The 24170-nt window shown below is 41.9% G+C and overlaps 1 protein-coding gene across 1 annotated transcript; it reads left to right on the forward strand.

Moving 5' to 3' along the window:
* Positions 1-5420: 5420 nt before the first annotated feature.
* LOC102691464 (macrosialin-like) lies at positions 5421-23736 on the forward strand. Its single transcript, XM_069186829.1, has 6 exons — positions 5421-5593; positions 15022-15614; positions 17395-17514; positions 18661-18733; positions 19474-19641; positions 21263-23736. The coding sequence occupies exons 1-6, from the start codon at positions 5542-5544 to the stop codon at positions 21400-21402; spliced, it is 1146 nt and encodes a 381-aa protein (XP_069042930.1). The 5' UTR covers positions 5421-5541; the 3' UTR covers positions 21403-23736.
* Positions 23737-24170: the final 434 nt, after the last annotated feature.

Here is a 24170-nt window from a genome sequence, read left to right on the forward strand (position 1 = left end):
TTCACTTCTGCTTGGGGTTCTGCTCTTAGCTTCTGGTTGGAACTGTCTTTCTACCAGCCATTATAAATAACCACACATCTGTAATCTCAATTGCACAAACTTCTGAAAAGGACTGTTTGTCATATTGTGGCATGTAGCGTTTATGACAGTAATTTTTAATCTTATTCAATTAAATTCTTATCCTTATAAGAGTGCTTACCTTGGTAAATTTCCCTTAGAGTTCTTTTTTAGAATATAGATTATTTAGATTATAGTTTTGGCATAGATTACTATTGTTTTGTAATGTGTTCAGTGTGTTTTGCCACACTGAATTATAGAAATGTTTTGATATGACGTGATTAAAATTTCTGAGGAATATTCACTGTTCACTATGTTAGGTATAAAGCCCATCTCTGCATTTGCTCATTATCCTTGGATCTAATGAGTCATTTCCCCCTGACTCTCAGTTGGGTATAGTCCTAATACTCAGGACTATATCACAGAGCTGCTGTCTCAAACAGTATTTTTGCCTAGTCAGCTAATAATGTCAAAATACTTGCTGATTTGATTGCGGGATTCACATCTCTATACATTATTTTTTAATTTAAAATTTATTGCATGTACAAAAATAAATGTGTGCTAGGAAAAGATTTTTCCATTCTGCTGCCTTCACTGTCAAAGAGCTTTGTTGCTCATTCAACAAGTGATGGGGTTTTTGACGGTTGATGAATTATGTTAGTGTATTAAATGAGCGGTCGTTTCCATCGCTCTCCACTGCAAACAACAAAGGTTCATAGGCGTTAGTCAAGCTCTAGCACTGACAGGCTGGGGAATGCGGCTCCAATCCCTCTGAAGTCAGAGTCAGATGCATCGGTCCCCAGAAAGACCACAAACTGAGAGGAGTCTGTCTTGCTCAGTGGAAAATGATAGCAAATGATAAGTCATTCAACAAGAGGTGTTATCTTCACCAGAGTAGTATAGCGAGGAGGGTCTCTTTAGGCAATGTGTGTTGTGTGTCAGTGTACATGTGTGTTGTTTGTGTTTGGCTGTGTGTGGGCAGAGGTGTAATAATAATAATTCAGAGGAACCTTCTTCAGTCTCACAAGTATAGCTTTATTGCCCTTCAATGTTACAGAGTGCTAATCACTGGGGAAACACTAGGTCCAGGGTGGGACACAGGTAGAGAGACAGAGATTTACTCTTTCAGAAGGACACAGCTCCCACACAGTCCTCCCTCTTTTTATAGGGGGAGAGACCAGAAGGGGTTGGCCTAAGGGACAAGGGGAAGGGTCACTGGCACAGTCTATCACCAGGGGGGAGCGGAACACTACTGCAGTTAGGACAGATGGTGTGTTCCAAACTCCTCTCACTATCTGTATACAGACCTGTCTCTTGAGTTCTGTCTTGAATACTCCTAACAGTGATTTCTGAATCATTCCTGAGTACAAAAGCTTATTTTTTCCTAACAGCCAGTCAGTGGGGGTTTAAGGTAATCCTCCTTTACCTGTAAAGCAGTCTGAAAAAGTCTACTACAAAATCCTCCTTTAAAAACAGAATATGATTATTGTTATTACTGGTAGTGATACATTTAGTATTAGGTGTAGCACTGGAAGTAATGGCAGTAATTCTAATAGTTGCTGCATTAGTGATAGCTATAGTAGTGATAGTAGAGATAGCTGTAGTCGCAGTCATAGTACTGAAAGCTGTAATTGTAGGAGTCAGGATAGCTGTAGCGATAATAGTGACAACTGTAGTAGTTTACTGCACAGCATACTGTAGGTTCAGCAGTAATAATATGGGCTGCAACTGTGCAGTGTATTTGTGTGTTGTCAAGAAATGCAAGACAGCAGAATATCTAATTAAAATTATGAAAATGAGTGCAATAATCCAAGCATGGATCTTCACCACAGCGATTAAACATAGCCACTCAAGAAAAATGCCCAGCTTGTTCTTCACAAAGAAGAGCGTGATCATCTCTGCAATGTGGCAACAACAGAGTGTGAATTTGATCAGGTTTTGAGTCAAAACCACTGAGAGCGAAATGCATAGCTTGTGTCAGGAAATGTAACATGAGCCCTTCACCTCTAAGACCACACTGATGTGAGTAACAGCCATTCTACGACAGAAATGAAAAGGCATTGATCAAATTACAGTGTGCAGAAACTTCTTGGGATATGTTACAGCCGCCGTTTTCTGCTTTTATAAGACACAGATCTGCTCAGAGGCTTACAGACACTGAAAATGGGAACAAAGTAAAAATGATTCTCAGTCCGTGAAAAGAACAATTTGAGCCCCACAGAGATGACAGCACCACATCCTCCGCAGCTATTGCAGTCACAGGCTGGACAGCATGTCTGGTATAACAGTGAGCTGAGTTCCATATCAAATTTCAACAACACCAGGGCATTTTGTAAAATGTCCATTCACAAACCTTGCAGATGGTAAGCTGCTGAAAGTTTAAAATGCACTTTGTTTAACCTTCACACTCCCTAGGAGAACAACTGCAAAATAAGTCTAATATCTTGACATGTCTTTCTTCTGTGACCTACAGCCAATTTTTAATGAACATCTTTAACATACTTTCTTCCTGATTAACCTTGTCTATTTCCTTTTAATAAACCTGCTCCTCATATACGCTCTTCTCAAGCAATTTCAGATGTCACATGCAGCAACGAGTCACAGGGAATTTCCTCAAAGAGAGACAGCTCAGGTCCAACTATGAAGCACACGTCTAATTTTGCATGAGGTCCCTGCTGATTAATGATTGACGAAAACCCCTCTCTGTTACCATAAAGAGTTGAGACATTTCTTTAGTATGAGATTGTGATGGCTCAGCACAGCCTTCTGCAAATATTATCATTATCATTTTTCAAACTGTAATGGTTTTGGATCCAAACCAAACAAAATTATGCAAGAGATTGCGCTTGTGATATGGTGTGCAGAGTTACTGGACAGTCCCATGATTTGGTGAGGCAACAAATCCCACTTTTGCATTTTAAATAATATGACATCTGTGATTTTGTTGTACAAAGCATACAGAAGAATACATAGGACTTCTGAACGTAAAAAAGATTAAACACACAGCAGCAAGTGTGGAGAACACTCTGACCTGTTCATTTAACCCATAATTCCACTACATAGAGTACAAATTATCGGTAACTCAAATGAATTTGATTTCTTAAGTTTTTAGCAAGGCTTTTGACCCTTGGATCTACTCTGCTGTTTTATGTTGGCAGGCACAGTGTGTTGTTGATCACAGTATTACTTACTGTGTCTGCAGACCCCAGCGGATCAATTATAACACCTGCCCTTGTCTTTATGACAGGTAACCTTGTGACAGATCACACCTTGTCAATACAGACACAGGTCTGGAACTCCTCCTTGGGAGCTGGGCTATCATAGCCTGACCAACCAAAATCTGGGAAACTTTCTTACGACCCACAACATCTTCGTGCAGCACTGTGGGTAGACGTTTGAGATCAGAATGGGGCTGGTCAGTATTGGGCAAGGAATCTCCCTCTATACAGACGGTACACGCACCATGTGACAGTTGGCGCCTTCATGACCAAAGGGTGTGTTTGTGTCCGTGCTGTGTGTCTCAGCTGATGACTCACACTGTGTGGTTGTGACTGCTCTTTGCTCGCACCCTGTCCTGTGATCATAACACACTACAGCTCTAAATCTCTTGGGTAACACCTGTTAACTTTTGTAACAGACTGAGTCCCATTTTTTCTGTTTTCTTCTGGTTTAATTTCCTCTTTTAAATCAATGTGCCCTTCCTCATCTTCCTCCATTTTCTAACTGCAACTTCCAATGCAGGGTCAAGGGGGAGCTGGAATATATCCCAGCAAGCAATGGGTGCAAGGTGGGGTACACCCTGGATGGGACACCAGTCCATCACAGGGAAGACACTCAAACACAGACACACACTTTCACACCAGGGCCAATTTTCAATTAACCTGCCTGTATGTCTGTGGGAGGAAACCCATGCAAACACAATTGGAACACAGAAACTCCACACAGTTAATTCCCCAGCTTCGGAATTGAACCCAGGACCCCAGCACCGAGATTAAGCACGGCTAAACCCTGCGCCACCATGTTCCACATCTCTTGTACACTTTTGTCAAAAAGTTTTCACCCCCTTTCAGATTTTTTGAATTTTTGCATATTTTCTCCACTGAATGTGATCTGAGCTTCATGTGCGTCCAGGTGATACAAAAAGGGAGTCTAGGTGAACAAATCCAGTGGTTTGGTGCTTCTTTCATTTATTTCACAATGTCAAACAAAATCCAGTGTCCCTGTGCGCATGTCCAATTCATGACACTCAGTGGCGAAAATATGCACAAAGTCAGAATATCTGAAAGTGGGAGAATACTTTTTCACCAAACTGTATGTTTATTGTGCTGCCCTTGTGGGTTATCTGCTTTTCAAAAACAGTGGACATAACGAGTGAAAGTTATGTCAGAGCTGGCTTGAATCATCTGTGCAATCAATGTATCTTCCAGCCTAGCCAGGTCTGCTCCCTGAAAGAAACAAGCCTCTAACAGCATAGGCTGTACAGGGCTTTAATTATGTCTTGGTGATTGGTTTAAAACAGCGCTCAATGTGGGTGATGTGTGCTCTGCTTTTAGGTTGATCTTTTCTCTACTTGCCGTACTTGTAATGTTTACACACATGCCAGCTTGCTCTCCGTGAGACACTCAGGCAGGGAGAGAGAAGCTGGGGGTTAGAGCGCAGGGTCTGACATTTATACAGCACCCCTGGAGCAGATGGGGTTGAGGGCCTTACACAGGGGCCCAACGGAGTAAGATCCCCTGCCGGCTACGGGATTTGAACCGGCAACCTTCCAGCCAAAGGCACTGATCCTTAGCCACAGAGCTATTGCTCTGCCCCGGATTGATTTCACCTGGACTGAATCCAGCTGGACTTATTACACATAGCAAACAGTTCGCTGTCTTCGTTAATCATACTCATACATATTCAAGAATCGGAAACAACTTAAGAAGGCGCACAGCAGAGCTGCTGCTACAGTAGTTGTTAAAAGCTAGTTGAGTGATGATATTATTATTACCCCCCCCCCCCCCCCCCATACGAGTTCTTAGTAAAACAGTTTTTGCGGGCTCTGCGGGTGATAGTTAACTTTTGCCGATTCTGACGATTCTTAATTTCGGCCAGAAAATATCCATGTTTCCTGTTAAGCTGGAATTCAGTTTCATTTTTGTTGGTGAAAGTGTAATGTCAGGGAACGTGCTAAAACGTCGCTTTATAAAAAAAGGCAATAATAATAATAATAATAATAATAATAATAATAATAATAGTCACAGAGTGAGTTGAGCACCTTTCTTTTGTTTTTGTTTTTTGGCTGCTGTGTTGTTCAGCTTCCTAAAAGAGAGAGAGTGTGTGTGGGGGCTGGAAGTTAAGTTTCCAAACGTTTTTGGTTTCGTTTCTTGTCTGCACTCTCTGTGCTGCAAATAACGAGGCGAGCTGCGACTCAGAGCCACTTTCTGCGAGAGTCGGACCTTGTCAACAGCTACTGCGACTTCCAAAAACCTGCTTCTCAACATGAACCCTACACGGACTCTACTGCTCTCCGTCATCTGCGCTCTCATTTTGGGTATGTTTCAAAAACGTTTATGGCATTTTTTCCCCCAGGTGCTGCGAATGCATTTTTTTTTTAGTTACGGTGAAACATATACTGTTAAGACGGATAATTCTGAAGAACAGATTTTTAGGAACAACGCAGTTTAATAAAGTTGACGTCGTGTAGCTGTTTACGTGGGTGTACAGTATACACTAAGCGATGTAAAAGAAAGCAGAAATCTCCGGCAAATGACGATTTCTAAACGCACAGGTGTTTTGTCGTTTTAGTGTTGGCCGTTTCCTGCTTCGTAACTCGTGATATATTTCCCTCCCTTTTCTTTCCGTTTGTTTTTTCGTCTTTTAAACGTCTTTTTAAAGAATAACAGCACAAACGCGTTTGCTGTTAGACGCAGATCTTCATGTAAGTCAGAATTGAAATTCGACAGGAGTCCGCATTAACTCGCATCATACAGTACTTGCCGAACTACTTGTACAATATATATTGCTTCTACGTCGATCGTAAATCTACTGCCACAATATGTGCGTGACCTGTTTTTATGTGTTTTGTATATGCATAACTTTAGAGTTCTGTAATTATACAGAACAGTGTTACCAGATTTATTTAAAGTAGCACCTACAGTACGCGCAAGTTGTAAATATTCTTATTTTTCATTGCCAGTTCGAGTGTCGAGTTACGTGTACCATAAATACTGAGCTTCCAGACTGTTCTACAATGTATACAGCTTGCAATTAGGTAATCTGGGTAAAGGTTACTAAAATAATAAAAGTTGATTAGTTCAGAAACTTGCAACATGAAGTTGGCCGTCAGACATTTACTGTATAAATTATACTACATTTCTCAGTAATTGAAAATGTAACCATGAAGTTATGTCACTCTTAACAACCCACAAGAGGTTTATAGAGTACATGTTGGATTGTCCATATTATACATCATTATTGGCCACTGTGACTTAATAAGTGGTTCATTAATTATTAACAATTATATTGTGTTTTGTGATTGTCGTAAATATTTATCACTGGCAGATTTACTGCTGAGCACTCAGTAATTCCTAAAACAAAGGCTGAACATTGTCATTTTGTGAGTGACTGGGAGACAGCAGCACATGCACCACATCTTATACTGCCTGTGGAGTTTTCTCTTTAAGCAGTTCTCTGTTGGCATGCTTCTGCTTTTTTCTAGGTGGTTCTAGGTCATTTCTTCTGCAGACATACATGAAGTCAGAACAGCATGTATAAAACAGCATTTTAAGACCAAAACCGGCTGAGCCACTGCCAGCTCATGTCAGAGGCTTGAGAAATATTTTCAGACTAATTGTATGCTTCTGTTAACCCTCAATAACCAGTAACCATGCTTAGCAGTGCCATGGTACCTTATATCTCTAACACACCCCAGTCCTGGGGTCCAGTTAAGCCAGTAGTGGACTTAGTTATAGTTCATTAAGTACTGAGTTGAACTGAGAACTTGCAGACACACTGGGTCTCCAGGATCAGGATTGGGCACTCCTGGTTTAAATACTTTACCCTGTCCTGGTTGATGAGTCCATTTTGAAAGTGACACCAGCAAATGGGGGCTCCCACAGACACGACTAGTTAATGTGGGCGGACTGGTGTTTTGCTGTGCTGCTTGGCTCATGCTTTATTCTCACCGGAGGGGAACCCAGTGAGATGCAGTCCTGGAGGTCCAGAGTCCAGCTGGTTTTCCAGGTCTCTTGAAAATCATCAACAGCTGATGACCATTGAAAATGGTCAAACTGCTCCAATTTAGCTAATAATCTGATCAGTGAGGTCATTAAGCGTAGGCCCAGACTGAGTACTCTTGGTTTAAGAGTATTCTTGCTTTATCTTGAGACTGGTTCATTCTGAAAGTGCCTGTAGCAAACAGCCGCTGTCACGATTAATTTGGCTGGAGTGATACTTCACTGTGCTGCTTTGCGTGTGCTTTCTTCTCTCTGCCCAGCCAACTAGCCTGATTATCTCCAACATGCTCCACTGCAGCCCTCAAGGGCCCAAGTCCAATAGGTTTTCTGAGCCCCTCAAAACCATCATCAGCCGAAAACCTTTGAAAAGTGTTCAGTGATGCTAATCTTAATGGCCCCAATGGGTCATCAAGAGCTGGGGTGGCATGAAAGCCTCCAGCGATTCCTGACCCTATGAAGAAAATCCTTTCCCCCTTGCAGCATTCAAATACAAACTTTCTCTTTCCAAACCTTTCACACCTCTTTGTTTTGCCTTCTCTTGGGCAAATCGGGCATTGCTGTTTCTCGTTTTGCCCCGGCTCGGTAACAGGGCTGGTGACGGGTCCTCTCACGTGTTGGAGAAAAGGCATGTGACACATGCAACCACCCCCACCCACCCGCCTACCACAGTCTGCACTGTCATCATCCGCCACTTGCCTTACTTCTGCAAGAGTGGCTGAGGTAAGCATCTGTTAGAGTTGACGCAGCGCTCACTGAGAACAGTGGATGCAAGGTCACAATTATCCAGACCCACAGGATCTTCCTTGTAACGCAAAAAGCTGCAGAATCTCTTGGTGACCCCTAACCTACCCAACCCTGCAAGGCTCAAAATGCCCTGCAACCCTGCAATTCACCAAAGGCATAGAGGAGATTGGTGTGAAGGGAGGCCTGCCGCTGAAGACGCTCAGAAACCCAGAAATCCATCTCTTGATGATGACCATTCCTGGTTTAGAACGCGAGCCAAGGCTTTTATGGACACTTCCTGAAAGAATGAAGAATTTCAAATGGCCAAGGGCCGGACACAGAGCAAGTAGAATAAATTGATGATTGAATGGGGCCATTGTGAATTTGCAGAGACGACTGCAGGAAGGGCTTTTGGAAGATGAGAAGATAAAATTGGGATGTTTAGGAGGGACATGGTTGCAGAAATCTGAATTCCTGGAGGGGCTTCATCCAGCTTTATACTGAACATGATGCCACTTTCCTTGAACTCCATATTATACAAGGTCTAAATATAATAGCCTAGGTTCAGTAAGACCAGTTTGAACCTCAGGAACATTATGGCACTTTTACAGCTTCATATCAAGAGAAATGACTTGTACTATGGCTATAGTGGCTCCCACTATGGCTGCCATCGCATCATCCAGGTGGATGCTGCACACTGGTGGTGGTGGAGGGGAGACCCCATTACCTGTAAAGCGCTTTAAAGTGGAGTGCCCAGAAAAGCGCTATATAAGTGTAAGCAATTATTATTATTAGTAGTAGTATTATTATTAGTATTAGTAGTAGTAGTAGTATTACTTCTATACAAAATCTAAATAATGTTTTTACTTAATTTATTTTAAAACTTATTGTTCTCATTATTCTCTTTTGGCAGGAGATATGGATCGCAGATAACATCTTTAGTAATGTAGTGAGAGAGAGCACTTTGTGCAGGAATACTGGCGTCACAGGTTGAACGAGTCCTTTCTAAGTTTATGAACTGTATATGCTGTATATATGAATAATTTATAAATGGTGCTCCAAAATGTGGTTAAAAAAGCCGCTGGCACAGGGCGATGGAAACAACAAGGAAGTAAATGTTTGTTTCATATTGCATTTTTAAAGTTTTGCATTGAAGTAATCTTTAGCCCTTCAAAGGGCTAAGAGGAGAAAAGAGGAGGAGAAAGAGGAGAGACTTTGCACTTTTGAGGGCAAATTTAAAAGGAGAAACTTGTCACAGGAAAAGAAAAGAATAAGGAGAAGCCAAGTGAAGTGAGGTTGAATGCAGATCTGTCATGGAGGGGTGGACAAATAGCCAGTAATGAGCAAAGGGAAATCAACAGGGATCTGAAAGAAGAGACCTCCAGAGGAAAATCCAAAATCAAAGGGCCAAGTGAAGAAGTGTCTTACCTAAAGGCCGGGAAGATTCTGAGCTGAATACAAGAAATACAAGGTACTGCACTAGCAGGTGACTGCAGTTTACCTACCATTGCTTAAACATGAGGGAGACTTAACACAAGTTAGTGGATGTGCAGCATTCCACAGTGACAGGAATGGGGGAGAAGGAGGGGGTGTGGTCTTGTACTTCAGAAACAGCTTTCAGTCACAGGAACGCAGCCTCAAGGAATCAAAGTTCTCAGAATCGATATGGGTCAGACATTGAAAAGATATGCGGTTTGCCACACAAACCACATTCAACCAAGGAGAACGCATACCCAGAGTTAGAAAGTGCAGGCTCCAATGGATTAATTCTTCCTTTAAGAAATAAGTTCCTTTAAGAAAGAAAACTGTTTTAAAAGAGACTAAGACCCAGTTAAAGAGAAGAAGTTTAATGACTGTCAGCGCCAGTTTTAAAAAGTATATAAAAAATTCTTAAGTCTTGAGATTTCCCAGCAAAATGTAAGCTAGAGGACATAGCAGAAACAGAGACTGTGCTTTTCAAACTGAGAATGGGAGGCATTGCTTTACACAAAGGGTTGGTGGAATGTGGAACAAGAGATGCACCCATGTTGTCAAGTGCAGTACGAACAGAAAACTCAACAGGACATGGTGCAGTTAATATAATGCCTGAAAGAGACTGTCACTGGAAATACAATAAAGCACTTGGACTGCCAATGGAAGTGCAAATAGCATTTATTCATCATAAATATGGTGAATGAACTATTAAGGGGATTCTTACTCTAATGTTTAAAGAGTTGTGAATCATAAAACCTGCTTAAAACCCATCAATCAAGATTAAACAAGTATCCATCTCTTCTATGCAAACTTTCTTTCCATTGTTTTGGAAGCTTGTTTCAATTTAGGGTCACAGGGGAGCTACAGTGGAGTCAGTGGGCACAAAGGGGGTACTGGACATCTTGGACACCAGCCAATGGCAGGGAACACACACATACAGATATGTACACACTCACACCAGGGCCAGTTTTTCCAGAATCCATTTAACCTACCAATATTTGAGCTGTGGGAGGAAACAGGATCACCAAGAAGAAACTCACACAAGCATGGGGAAACATGCAAACTCCAGTGCCAGTAGCACTCAAGGTCCTAATTGAACCCAGGAAGCCAGCACTCCGAGACAGCAATGCTAACCACAACGCCACTGTGCTTCCCCTTTCTCCTATTGAAATATTCTAATATAAAACTGATTTATAAGAGTCGGTGTCACCTGATCTTGCTTTCAGAAAGGCAGAGGTCTCTGCATTGACCAACTGCAGCCCTAATAAGGACACATTGTCTTTCACCATCACAAGTTATCATTGTAATCATCATCGGCAAGTCGTAAACGTCACAATGGGAAATGAAACTTGTCTATTTGACTGAAACATCTGTCCAAAACGTTTTGATGAGGACACGATACGTAAACATCGAGATGTCTTATCACGCGGTTCAGACTCACCATGTGATATTAGGGAGGTCACCCATTTGACCAATGTGCAATGCAAGTTTTTACTTCCTGGATGGATCACTTTGCACTTAAATAGTGTTAAATTGCTATTGCCATGTGCCTGCCTGCTCCAAGACTTCATCAAAGTCTTTGCAACCCCTTTGCCACTATCTGTTGCTTCCTCTTCCCCCTGCGTATTCTTTGTACCATCTACAAATCTCAATTGTTGGCTAAATATATCAGTTTCTAAATTGTTCACATTGATCAGGAAGAGCAACAGGCCTCAGATGGATCGCTTTAGCACACGGCTGCTTAGATTGGCCCAAATAGAAGCTGTACTCCTTGTGATAACAAGCTGTTTCGTGTTATCCTGTTCTCAGTCCATGAAGACATTACACCAGTGCATCGATGCATCAGTCCATTGTGCAGTGGTTGAAATTTTGAATGTGATCTTTCCAAACATTCTTTTTCATACATTTGGATCAACACACCACGCAACACCACACCCTTGTGTACCCCAGGGTTAGTCATAGAACTGCCCCTGCTGAGCAACTCCCTGGCCTCTTCAGTAGAGATGCTTCTTGTTTGGGTACCTATTATGTGTTTCTTGGCTCAGATCTCTCACTAAAGGTGTGAATCAGAACCTTAACTGGATCTTTTACTTCCAGAGAAGGGGAGGTGTGTGAAGAATGGGCTTCTGGTGTTTTCTGTACTCTTGCCAGAGTGGAATTGTTAGCATGCTTTGTGGATTTGGGCCTTGATTGTGAAATTGTGGAAAACTGATGTACCATGATTTAAATTGATTTGGATACATGGACACCAGGAGTTACAGTTGAGGTCAGTAAACAATGAATACAGCCTGGATTGATGATGAGCCTCTCAGTTCATTAGTAAGGTTGTATGTTTTGTTATAATGTAAAATAATCCAATATTTACCTTTAAATATTCTTCATTCCAATTCTAGGTAATTGTCGGCACTTGTGCAAGTACATATTATGGGGAAATTTAAAGAATAATTAACCATACTTCATTACATAGCCATTAAGATTTTTTTGCTGCTGTTTTTTTTGTGGATGACAGCAGATTATCTCCAGATTGTTTTGCTGGCAACTGAAGTGCAAGTTCAAACGGAAAAATCATTTTGAATGGTTTCAAAAGACAATTTCAGTTTCAGCAATGTAGCTTAATAGAAGACCAGTGTCAGTAAGCAGTTTTTTCTACAAGATCAGTGACCCTGAACTGCAATTGCAGATTAAAGTGAAACTCAAACTCTGGCTGGTAAAAACAGTGAAAGGCCATGCGATCCCGTAGTTGTATTTATTGTAGATGCAATTGTAACAGTGTCATTTTCTAGGTATAATACCCCCCAAAAAACAGATGCAAAGTTTAAAATGATTTAATCCAAGACGAATTTCCAATTCTGTTTTCCACAAACAATCGAGAAACTGAAAGAAAAATTATACATGTACTGTATTATAAATAATTATAGAGATAGAGGAAAGGTGTGAGTATAATACACATTATGACAGTTTTTTGTTGAAAATGAAGAGTTAGCTAATATAATAACAATAATAAAAAAAAAACTTAATACCATACTGAAATGCTACAATGTCATTGGTTCTTAGGCAAGCAATCAGAAAATGACATGCCTTCTCAAGGCCTGTATAAGTAAGAGCAAATGATACCACTGTAGAGTATCAAGTGACAGATGTCTGCACTCATCGCTATTGGTTCTTGTTGCTTATCCTTCTGGTGGGGCTGGATCAGAACCTCATCTGAATCTTTAGTTATGATGCCATACAAGTTGGCTAGACTATTGCTCCTACTCACTTACCTTGATCGTTTTTTTTTGTGGACCATTGGATTCATTTTCTAAACTTTCCAAAAACAGAACAAGATCACGTAGATGGATGATTTTGGAAAGAGCTGGATGGTTAGGGATAAAGCAGTTCAGCACAGATAAGAGCTTAAAGGTGTTGACATCTTCCAGCCTTGGAAAGAACGATAAAATACACAGCACAAAGCAGGTGTTGTTACAGGAACAGGACAGTCCAAAAATGCCTGTAAGTAATTTATTGGTAAAGTTTTGAAAAAACTGGTGTCTCGGTAAACTGTGCTTCCTCTTTTTGGTTCAGAGGTATTGTAGCACAAAGAAAAGAGGAACTCCAGTCATTTTTCAGAATGAGGCCTTTTCTTCACTTGACTACAAGAAGGAATTGCTGATTCCACTTTTCTTTTAAGCTCTTTACGTGTGTTCTATCCAGTTTGCCCCGGGTTTTTTACAGTATGTGTGATAGACCAGCTTCCCATCCAGGGAATCTCTGTACTTAGTTCATGTAAGACCACAGAAACCTGCATGAGTTCTGGCCTGATGGGCCACTGTGGCTTTGGTATAAGATAAGATCACTTTATTAGCCAAATACAATTTCTTGCATTAGGAAAAATTACATACCCTAGCTTGCTCTCCATGAGACACACAGGAGAGAGAGAGAGAGAGAGAGAGAGTTGGGGTCAGAGCACAGGGTCATCCATTTATACAGCACCCCTGGAGCAGTTGGGGTTAAGGTTAGGGGATTTGAACCAGCAACCCTCCAGCCACAGCCACAGAGCTATCACTCCACCCTGTGGAACTTACCTTTTGTTTTGCTTGGTTTACGACCTTCCCAGCTGTTCTTGAAAAGTCCCCTGTGAAATGAGAGAGGGACCAGGAGAAGGATGTCACACAGCCAGAGGAAAAGATACTTCACCAATGGGTTTCAGAGCTCTGTGTGCTGTTTGTTTAGTTTTCCCCCAATATACTGTACCACTCAGTCAGTTTTCACAAGCCATTTTAGATGCCTTGTTACTTGTCAGGAAAGATCAGAATCTAACAAAGGGGAAACAACATAGTGGAGAAGATCCCTCTCGGAGCCTACAGTAGGAATATGGGAATTCCCAACTTACATTGCTGCATCTGTTAAGCGTTAGTTTCTATCGCCTTCACTTACAGACTCTTATTACCTAGCAAACTACCCCCTAACTTGAAAGCTTTACAGTAACTACAGAACGTTTTCTAACATTTATACTCACTACTTAATTGACCTTATTTTCCTGCTAAAGCTAAATTGTGCAATGTAACTGAGGAAATAATGACATATACTGCATGTTAATTGTAATAATGCTTTATGAGGTGGAACAAGCAGCATACAGAGCATGTAGCAGGCTGCTTGCCGACTAGTGAGCCAATTAGCCATGCACGCAGACAGACGTTCTGCTGTAGCTAGCTAGGGAACCAAATCGTGGTCCAGGGTTGTGATCCGACGCAAGCGAGGGCTGTATCCAAGGAGGTACAGTGGCAAAGCACAAGGGAGTGTCAAGGAGATTGGTCAAGGAGATGCACCAGTGTCAAACCCGATAGATGGTGAACAAAGTCAAGGGTAACTAGCGAGCAGGTGACCAGAGTACCAGCAAAGCGAAACGTGGGAAACCAAAGGTCAAGAAACTTGAGTTGCTGAAAGTTCAAACTTGATTACAGAGCCCTGTGCCCTCTCAGGTCTGAGTGTTTATGCTGAGGAATGGGAACAGTTGTAAACTGATTCCAGGTCCTCCGAGTCTCCAGGTGATAACATCACATGCTGCAGCAACACAGCTAGCTCTCCCAGAAGAATAGCAGTCAATGCAAACATGACAGGAATCTTCCTGATTATTTGACCTCACCTGTGACTAATGATTGGCCTCCAGGACTGCTAGTTTCTGCTGTCTGTCAGGGTCTCATAGCCCTCCTTTATTCTTTCTATAGCAACTCATTGGTTTGTAGCTTAATGCTCAGTTTATCTCCATCCAACTGAGTGACAAGCTAAAATGCAGCAGTGTCTCTTGATCCATTCGTCCAAGTGGGAGACAAGTCTCAATGAGGAATGAGAATGCAAATCAGATGGATGAAACCAGGATCGTGGATTGGGATGATGTGACATGGAACGCCATTGTGACAGTGTTGGAATTTATTTCATTCTTTTCTTCTTGACTTTTTGATTTCCAGTACCAGCAGGGAGACACTTGAAAAGCAGGTTGGATCACCTGTCCAGCAGGGCTTAGCCATAATTAATTAGGCAGCTGAACAATGTTTTTTGTCTTTTTCAGCTTCTTCACTGGCACATGATCAACAAAAGAAAAAGAAGCCGCCTTCCACCATGGGTCCTGCCCAGCCGTTCATCTCTGAGGCTACTACCCCCCAGCTCAAAACGACAACTACCCACCCGCCCAAAACGACAACTACCCACCCGCCCAAAACGACAACTACCCCCCCGCCCAAAACGACAACTACCCACCCGCCCAAAACGACAACTACCCACCAGCCTAATACCACAACTACCCACCACCCCAATACCACAACTACCCACCAGCCTAATACGACAACAACCCACCAGCCCAATACGACAACTACCCACCACCCCAATACCACAACTACCCACCACCCCAATACCACAACTACCCACCAGCCCAATACGACAACAACCCACCAGCCCAATACCACAACTACCCACCAGCCCAATACCACAACTACCCACCAGCCCAATACCACAACCCCAACAACAGCTCCTCCTACGCCCACGCAGCCTGCTAATCTCACACAGGGTACTTACAACGTGACTGGAACAGATGGCAATGTTTGTATCTTGGCTCAGATGACTCTTCGGCTCATGGTGCAATACAAGAATACAACAAACAGCATGGTACTAAACCACCGACACATATGGATTCACTTGCCTTACAGCAGCAGCTGAACAGCCCCAGGCAGCAGTCTCTGTGTTAGGCTCTTGAGAACATGCAGGTTCCTGGACATTTTGCCCACAAAGAGCCAGTTTGTTAACACAGTGCTAAAGATACCTTGAAAAGCTGAGTGTTTAAGACATCAGGTATTTGGATGGGCTGCATTTGTATATCACTGAGAATACACAGAGTTTAGTTAAAGCTATTTTTACTCCACAAAGAGAGATTTTGCCTTTTTCTTTATTTGCTACCCATGTCCTTTTAAAACAACTGTCACGAGGACTAGACAGTGTTTTCTTTTGATATAGCCAGCAGCTAATTTATATTACCATGCAACTCACATTGCAACCCACTGAAGCTCAGCAGGTGTGAGCCTGGTCAGTACCTGGATGAGAGGCTCCTGGGAAAGCTAAGGTTGCTGCTGGAAGCAGTGTTAATTGGAACTGTAGAGGACACTCATGCTGCCGTCGGTTTGGGTCCTAATGCCCCAGTGTAGTGATGGGGACACTATACTGTAAAAAAGACATTGTCTTTCAGATGTCTCTGTGGTCATTTAAAATCCCAGGGTGTTTCTCAAAAAGAGTAGGGGTGTTACCCTGGCATCCTGGCCAAATTTCCCCCTGGCCCTTACCAGTTATGTTCTCCCAATAATCCCCATTTCTGAAATGGCTTCACCTCTGTTCTCCTCCCCACTGAGAGCTGGTGTGTATTGAGCGTACTGGCGCATTATGGCTGCTGTTGCAGCATCATGATGGGGGCTGCACACTGGTGGTGGTGAAGGGGAGTCCCCATTACCTGTAAAGCACTTTGAGTGGAGTGTCCAGAAAAGTGCTATAAGAGTGTAAGGAATTGCTCTTATTATTTTACTAATCTAAATTGGGCAAAGGCAAGCATCTGTTTTCGTTGGAGTGTTTAGTTCCTTTCGATAGAAGAAATAACAGTAAAGAAAGAATAAGAGAGGCTCAGTAATGCAATAAATAGCAGAGGGGGATTCAGAAAAGGGAGAAACAGTGCTTCCCCATTAAAATAACCCCCAATTCAGGAGAACATAAGAGCCCAACCTCTTGAGTAAACGATCAGCGCAATGTGACATTTGGGGAAGAGAGCATTCACCATCAGCACCTCTCCGCCAGTGGACACCCGCCCCAGAAGTCAGGAGAGTAATAAGGCAGCTTTTTCCAGACATGGTGATATGAAAGTGAAACAAGTCACTGAGGGAAAAGCCTGGGTTTAATTCAGCGCTCACCAGCTCTTTTCTTGTCGTGTGAGGTCAGTTTCTCTTGACAAGATGTCTGACCTGAAGACCAGATCTGGGCGGTTTTAATTGCTTAGTAGGTGAATTTTAAAGAGTATGTTGTTCTTACTGTGCTGCAGTAAGGCATTGTTTAAAAAATTAAGGGTACAAAGCCAGGCCTGCAAAAGATGCATGAAAAATTAAAGCTGGCAAAAGACCAGAATTCCTGCTTGGTATGGAGAAGCTCCTCTTTCATTAAATCGTTTATACATGTGGAGTGTTACTAAATGTATCAATCAGTCCCATTCACCAAGCTTAATTCATTTGTAATTAACTCAAGCTTGAGACTTAATTGACAGATGACAAGATATTTAATAGAAACCATGCAGAATAAATTTGAATAAAATGGTTAATAATGCAAACCTTTGGTCCGGTTAATAGTATAAAAAGTGCTGAGGAACGGATAAAAGAAATATCCTGAATTAACTGCTGATTTTCTCCTCTTTCAGGTGCAGGGCGTGTTCATCGTGCAGCCTCAACAAACCAGAGCCTCAGGGAACTGCAGTCACACCAAATCCAGCCTCATGCTCAGCTTCCATCAGGGACACATCACCTTCCTGTTCACGAAGGTACGACTAGGGCAGCAGCACAGCGCAGGTTCCACCAGGCCTCTGTGCGCAGGCAGGTTCCACCAGGGATGTGGTTCACATCACTGCCTGGCTTCCCTGCGACTCTGTATTGGATAAAGCAGTAAGAAAATGAATGTATGGATGGATTGTGAAGAATATAACAGCATAAATTAAAATGTGGACAACATTAACAGCTTTAATATTTATAAATATATATATTTAAATTATATTCCCCACAACGTGATCATGGCTTCTGGAATAAAACAGGCTTCTTGATATCAACAGCAGAAGGGCTTTTTAACCTTGTTTGGATCAGCTTCAGACTTCCCTCAGGTGAAAAGCTTTAGGAGACAGAAAAAAACTGATAAGTTAAGAACTAAAAAGTATATAGCTTCGTTTTATACTAGTCCATTTTGTTTTCCATAGGTAATTGACTCAAGGGTCTAATCCAGCCATTTCTTGATAGAAGCCAGAGAATGATCTTTGACTACATTGTTGGATAGCTTGTTCTAGACTCCCACAACTATCTGTGTAATGAACTGTCTCCTGTTCTCAATTTTAAAAGCACTTTTATGTAGCTTGGAAAGAGATCTTAGAAGGCCCCAGGCCTTTTCATTTACAGTATACAGTACTTTAGTATTTTTTGGAAAGCAGATCATAAAACGAACTACAATCATTTGCTCTCAGTCTGTATGCTTTGCCGAAACAGTACGGGATCAGTCTGGCTACTGTCACTGCCACTGCAAAGCTAACTTGCAAGACGGTTTCTAAATTAAAATGAAATTAAACCAGCTCTTGAAGCATAAAGCGACACAACCCTGCAAAGATATTTTAATTTAGAAATGAAAAGAACTACAAGCCAACAGACAGGGGTCTGAGACTGCTGGAGTTGTATTCAAGTTCTGGAACCAAAGATAAGTGTTGGCTTACTGTTAGCACACATGGGTAGGCAGAAAAGGAATCCGTGGGACTTTGGCCCAAAGAGCTGAGGGAGTTTTAGAGAAGCTGTATGGGCTAGTGATTAGAATAAATGAGGGGTTGAGAGAGGGAAGATAGGCTCAAAATCAAAAACTGGACTGTGACTGAGGCAGGGAACAAGAGTGACTTTGATTTCTCATTGTTGGCCTGCCTCTCTCCTTTCTCCAGGACAGCAAGAACAATTCCGTCTTTGTCGATTTTGTTGATGTCAGCCTGAACTACATGTTCCCAAATGCCAAAGGTAGGTCTTCCTCCAGGCTTTGAAGGCGATTTTCCCTGAAATACCTCTGTTTGTACCTGGGTGTCCAAGCACGCAGTGAAACAGTGAGGAAGTGTCCAAGTGAAAATGATGCAACAGGCAAGCAGTAAGGCATTGTTTAAAAAATTAAGGGTACAAAGCCAGGCCTGCAAAAGATGCATGAAAAATTAAAGCTGGCAAAAGACCAGAATTCCTGCTTTTCCAACTGCTTTATCAAGTACAGGGACGCGGGAGAGCTGCAGCCTATCACAGCAAGAAATTGGATGCCAGTCTATTGCAGGACACACATAGACACAGACACACACTCACCCCAGGGTCAGGTTTGCCAGAAACTGATTAACCTACCCGCATTTTTTTGGACTACGGGAAGAAACCAGAGCACCTGGGGTACAAAGACAGGGGGAACGCTCATACTCCATACAGACAGCACCATCTTGTTATTTCCCATCTTCCTGGGCCACCTGCAGCTCCTTGTGGTGATCTAGGAGAATTGCACCTTGTCTTACCACCTTCTATCCTAATCAAAATTCTCTCTCAGGCATTGTTCTCTACTGTAATTTTTAGATATTTGTCAACTTTTATCTAATATACAGAACAACTGACACAAGCTGACCCTCCCAATGCTGTATTTGTTGTGATATTTTTCCTTCATCGATGGTAATTATTTAGTGACCTGCCATGCTTGATATTCAATGCAAAGCAAATATTTTTTTTTTTTACAGAAACAAACTTTGAAGCTACAAACAGCTCTGTTGAGCTGTTTAAGACTAGGATTGGACACTCTTACTCCTGCAAGAATGAAACAGTGATTATGAGGCCATACCTTTACCTGGAACTGAGTGAGCAGAAGATCCAAGCTTTTAACATCACCAAAAACACTTTTGGGCCAGGTACTGTACGTTTCTTATAATGGTTAACCATACCTTGGAAACTGCTTTAGAACCCTCTAAAAAAAATGTAAGCCAACAAAAAACACAATGAACATATCTGTGAGCTGGCCACCCTCCTGTCATTACTATTGTTTAGTTTTCAACAGAACGCAACACAGCGTAGGAGCCAGGCTTCAGAACAGGGAGTTGTTTGTGCTGTCCAATTTTTATCTGACCGTACGTCTGCTTAACTAGATGACCTTTTCAAATTGTGTCCAATCTGCAGGTTTTCTCTTGCACTGTGAGAAACGTAGAGTATAATTCTAAAGCTTGTTTGGAGTGAGGCTATCACTAAATTACAATCTAGAAGCCATTCGGCTGTAACTTCACTAATGGAACTGAAATGCAATAAACATTTTTCAGAAATGATTAATTCCAGTGGCAAAACGTTAGCCAATTTGTTACTATGTAGAAGTACAGTATATAGTACTTCTGGATTAGACAAATTGTACACACTAGTTCTTCCCAGTGAACCAAGAGCTACCTGAAACTGCCAGGACATCATGTGTGTTATAAAATGTCCCAGCTGCAACAGACTCTTGACCAGCGGCCCCACAGATATTCTTGATATCATGGAACTAAATTAAACCATCAGATGTTTTGGGCTTGGTGGAGAATTAAATTCCTGACCCAATTTGAAGTAAAAGCCACCTTTTTAATAAAATCAGTATTAAAACTAAGAAGCTCAGCTTTTCTGGGTTGGTCAGATCTGCCGCCTAGAGACGGAATGGTAAAAAAGGAAGCTGGTTTCTGAGAGAAAAATTGTAAGTTTAGAGAAGTGAGACTAAGCAAGTGAACTGCCTTGTTGCAGTTAGTGAAGGACATTGGAAGAAGTCCAGTTGGAAGCTCAAAGGGGAGCTTAGGAGAGAGAGAATCTTTATTATCTTACATCAGCAGACAATATTTAGGAAACTCAGAAACAATACACACATATACTGTACATGCACAAAAGAAACATTTGCTCAGCAATGTAATAGCCATAGGTATAAATGAGAACTGAAACCTATTTGTTTTTTAGATTTGGGAAGCCTTTATCTTTGTTATGAGGGAAATAAATGGAATGAATTAAACAAAGGGTGTGAATAGGCATGGGACAGGGCTGAAAGATCAACACTAAGGACTTTCAGATATAGTCTGACAATGCTCCTACTCCACAGTTTCAGGGGTACCCAGCAAAGGTTAAAGCAAATTTAATAAGACTGATAAAGCATGATCAGCAATGAATGATCAAGCTTAAAATATTTAAGCTTCTTTAAGAAAATAGACGCTGTTGCCCCATTTTGAAAATAGAATCAAGCTCAGTTTTGCCTCAATGTTTAACTTGCAGTTACTGTAGGATTTTGTTTGTGTTTTGACATTTTCCTTTAACACTTTTCCATAAATACCACTGGCGTGTCTTTTCTGTTGATTTACTGATCAAGTCTTTTCATGTGTAATGGCCATAAATTATTGTTGATCTGGTTTTATTTCCTTGAGAGCTGCTTGGGATGGTACAAATTGAGATAGAAGCGTTCTCAAGCATGGTGAGGAACGACAAATGTCATACACACTGTCCTCACCTAGTCACCTTGTGTCGCTGCAGCTGACAACTGCCCTGCTGACAAGCCCGACTACAGAGTGGCCATCGTGGTGGGCGTGGTCCTCGCCCTCCTGATCATCATCGTCGTCATTGTGTACTTGATCGGCCGGAAGAAGAGGACGAGCGGGTACCAGGCCCTGTGAGATCTGCCGCCACAAAGGGGAAACCTGCCCCCTGCCCGGAGACACACCCAGGAAGGCAGGGATCAAGATCTCTTTCTTGGCAGGGCTGATGTATAAAAATGGAGATTGTGTCCAATCTTCAGCTTCCATCATTCTGTGCAAGTTTCCTTTTTATGGCAGTGCTTTACCTGGGCAGTTGACTTTATCAAAGACTCACCCACAATTCTAGGGCTAAGGCCTACTGCACACTGAACAGTATTGCATGCAGATGAACATCCTTCCTTGAAAGGAGATGGTTAGGTTTTGTCCTCCATGTCTCTTATGCAATAGCACCCCCCAATCAACTACAGTAGACAGGCTTCGTTGTGCGGACCCCAGGCATGGACTCCCAGTGGATGGTTGTGGTCTTATCAGGTGTGGGATGCATGTGGAGAGGCCAGAAGTCTAAAGGGGGTTAATGAAAGGACTTTCACCTCTTTTCCTTGGAAAGGCTTTCAATTAATATTCATTCTTAATAGCGATCCTTGTTACCTGCTTGAAGAACCTTTTTTTCCCTGTGTTATGATACAGTACATGCCATAACTGTCTGAGTAATTTCACATATACTGTACTTGCTACATTTGCTCCAACACTATATACATAATTTTTCTAAGAGTTCCCACACATCAGGGTTTTTGAATTTTTTTTAGCTTTTCTCCAGCTCTGCCACTCACAATTATACATATAAAATACATTTTCCAAAGCACTGCTATGATCCAGACTTGTGCTTTTGAGGTCTTAAAGGTCTTAAACAAGAAAATAAAGTTGCTGTTGCTGCAGTTTTATTCAGAAAGCACCTAAGAAGAGAAAGAGAACTTGTACACAATGATGGAAAACGGTTCCCCTGCTTTTTTTCTAAAGAATGTGATTTAGCTCAAGGTGAAGGTTCAAGGTAAAGAGGCGGTGCACCAGCTTCTTTTTAGGCACAAAGGGTCAATTACAGATCTGGAGACCTGGGATCAGGTTAGGTCTTCAGTAAATTTGCCATTGTGGGATAGCTGTGCACAGAAAGAGGGTTTTTGGACAAAAAGAGTGATCTTTGAATTGAGCCAGCACTTTATCTGACTTTAAAACAAGGTATTTTTCTGGTTTGACCCAGCCCTTTCATATTCTCCTATGGCTGAGGAAAGAAGAAATATGTGAAAAAGAAACAGAAATGTTCTTGGATTGTAAATCAGTGGCGTATCCCATGAGCACAAGCCAGGCTTAAGTCTTCTACTGTGCATCTTTAAGATACTTGGCTTGTGAGCAGGAGATACTACTCTTACATCTGAGCTGGATAGCGCCTTCATGAGTCATATAAGACACACAGAGAAGTAAGAGGAGGTATAGCACTTGAAGGAAATAGAAATCAAGTTAAATCTATTGAAAATTGAGATATTCTTATTACCAAAGTGTTCAGAAGACCTGTAAATCAAAACTGAACCTTTTCTCCTCTGGTATTGTAGTTCTCCTCTTGTAATGCTATAGAATACGTTTGTCAATTTTCCTAGAATATTTTGTAAAGTGATAGAGGAGGCATTGCGTGCCCTGAGATTTCTGATGCGATGTCTGTCGGGTATACTGGGGGAATCTATCTTGCTGTGCTGTGTTTCGCATGAGAGATGCAGAAGACATTTTTCCTAAGTTGGTGAAGTGAAACACTGGTGAAGACTCTCGCTGAAGGAGGGAGCAGGTTGATGTATTATACATTTTGGAAGGGGCTGCAAATAAGGATATTTGTTAGTTTCGGTCATGTCTAAAACCAGTTATAATGACGGACTTCTGAAAGGGTGTCTGTCAAACCCAGAGCTCAAAGCAAAGGGTTTGAATAAACCTAACCTGCAGGAGAGGACTTTGGCACACGTCTTTGAGTTCCTTCTTCATCGTAGTGTCTGGTATCTCTGGTGACAAGCCGTCCAGAGTAGCCTGTCCTGTTGGACTCTGATCACTTAGACCTGTTTGCAGCATCTTCACAGATATACATACGTTGAAGTGAGAAAATACTAAAATTATGGTTTGAGAAGAAGTGTTCTTTACTTTGAACTCAGGACAGATGTCTTCAGTAAAATACCAAAGACAGTCAAATCAATTGTTTTACATTTAAAGGTTGAAAAACCATTTCTGTTTTACAGTTCTGATAGATCCTCTCAGTTGATTTGAAACCAATAATTTTGAATACTGATATAACTGGTTCTTCCAAAAACAATGCAAATTCTTATTCCTAATTAGAAGTTGGAATGTGTTTTTTTTCACAGTTTTGGTGGAGGGCACTATTTTTGTAACGCTGTTTGCAATTATGCCGATGAATACATTTAAATAAATATTTAAACTCCAGGCCATGTTTCATTGTGAGTTCCTTAAGAGAGATGTGTGATGTTGCTCTACAGAACAGATGGCTGTGATTTGCACTCTCCTCACTTTGGAACGGTCAAACTCACCTTGCTGCTCTGCTCGTTGATGGGTTATTGATGGTACGAGGGAGGATCCAAATTCAGTTGAATGAACCTGATCAGGGGCAGTACCGTTGTACAGTGGTTAGCATTGCCGCTTCCCTGTGCTGGGGCCCTGGGTTCAGTTACTGGGGGGCTTTCTGCATGGAGTTTGCATGTTCTCCCTGCGTTTGTGTGGGTTTCCTCTCGCAGTCCGAACACATACTGGTAAGTTGATTGGTTTCTCAGAAAAATGGCCCTACCTTGGGCCCATTGCTAGTCGGCACAGGCCTCCAGCTCCCCCACAACCCTGACTTGGATAAATCCTTCAGAAAACGG

This window comes from Lepisosteus oculatus, chromosome 3 (assembly GCF_040954835.1).
Source record: "Lepisosteus oculatus isolate fLepOcu1 chromosome 3, fLepOcu1.hap2, whole genome shotgun sequence".
Classification (NCBI taxonomy): Eukaryota; Metazoa; Chordata; class Actinopteri; order Semionotiformes; family Lepisosteidae; genus Lepisosteus; species Lepisosteus oculatus.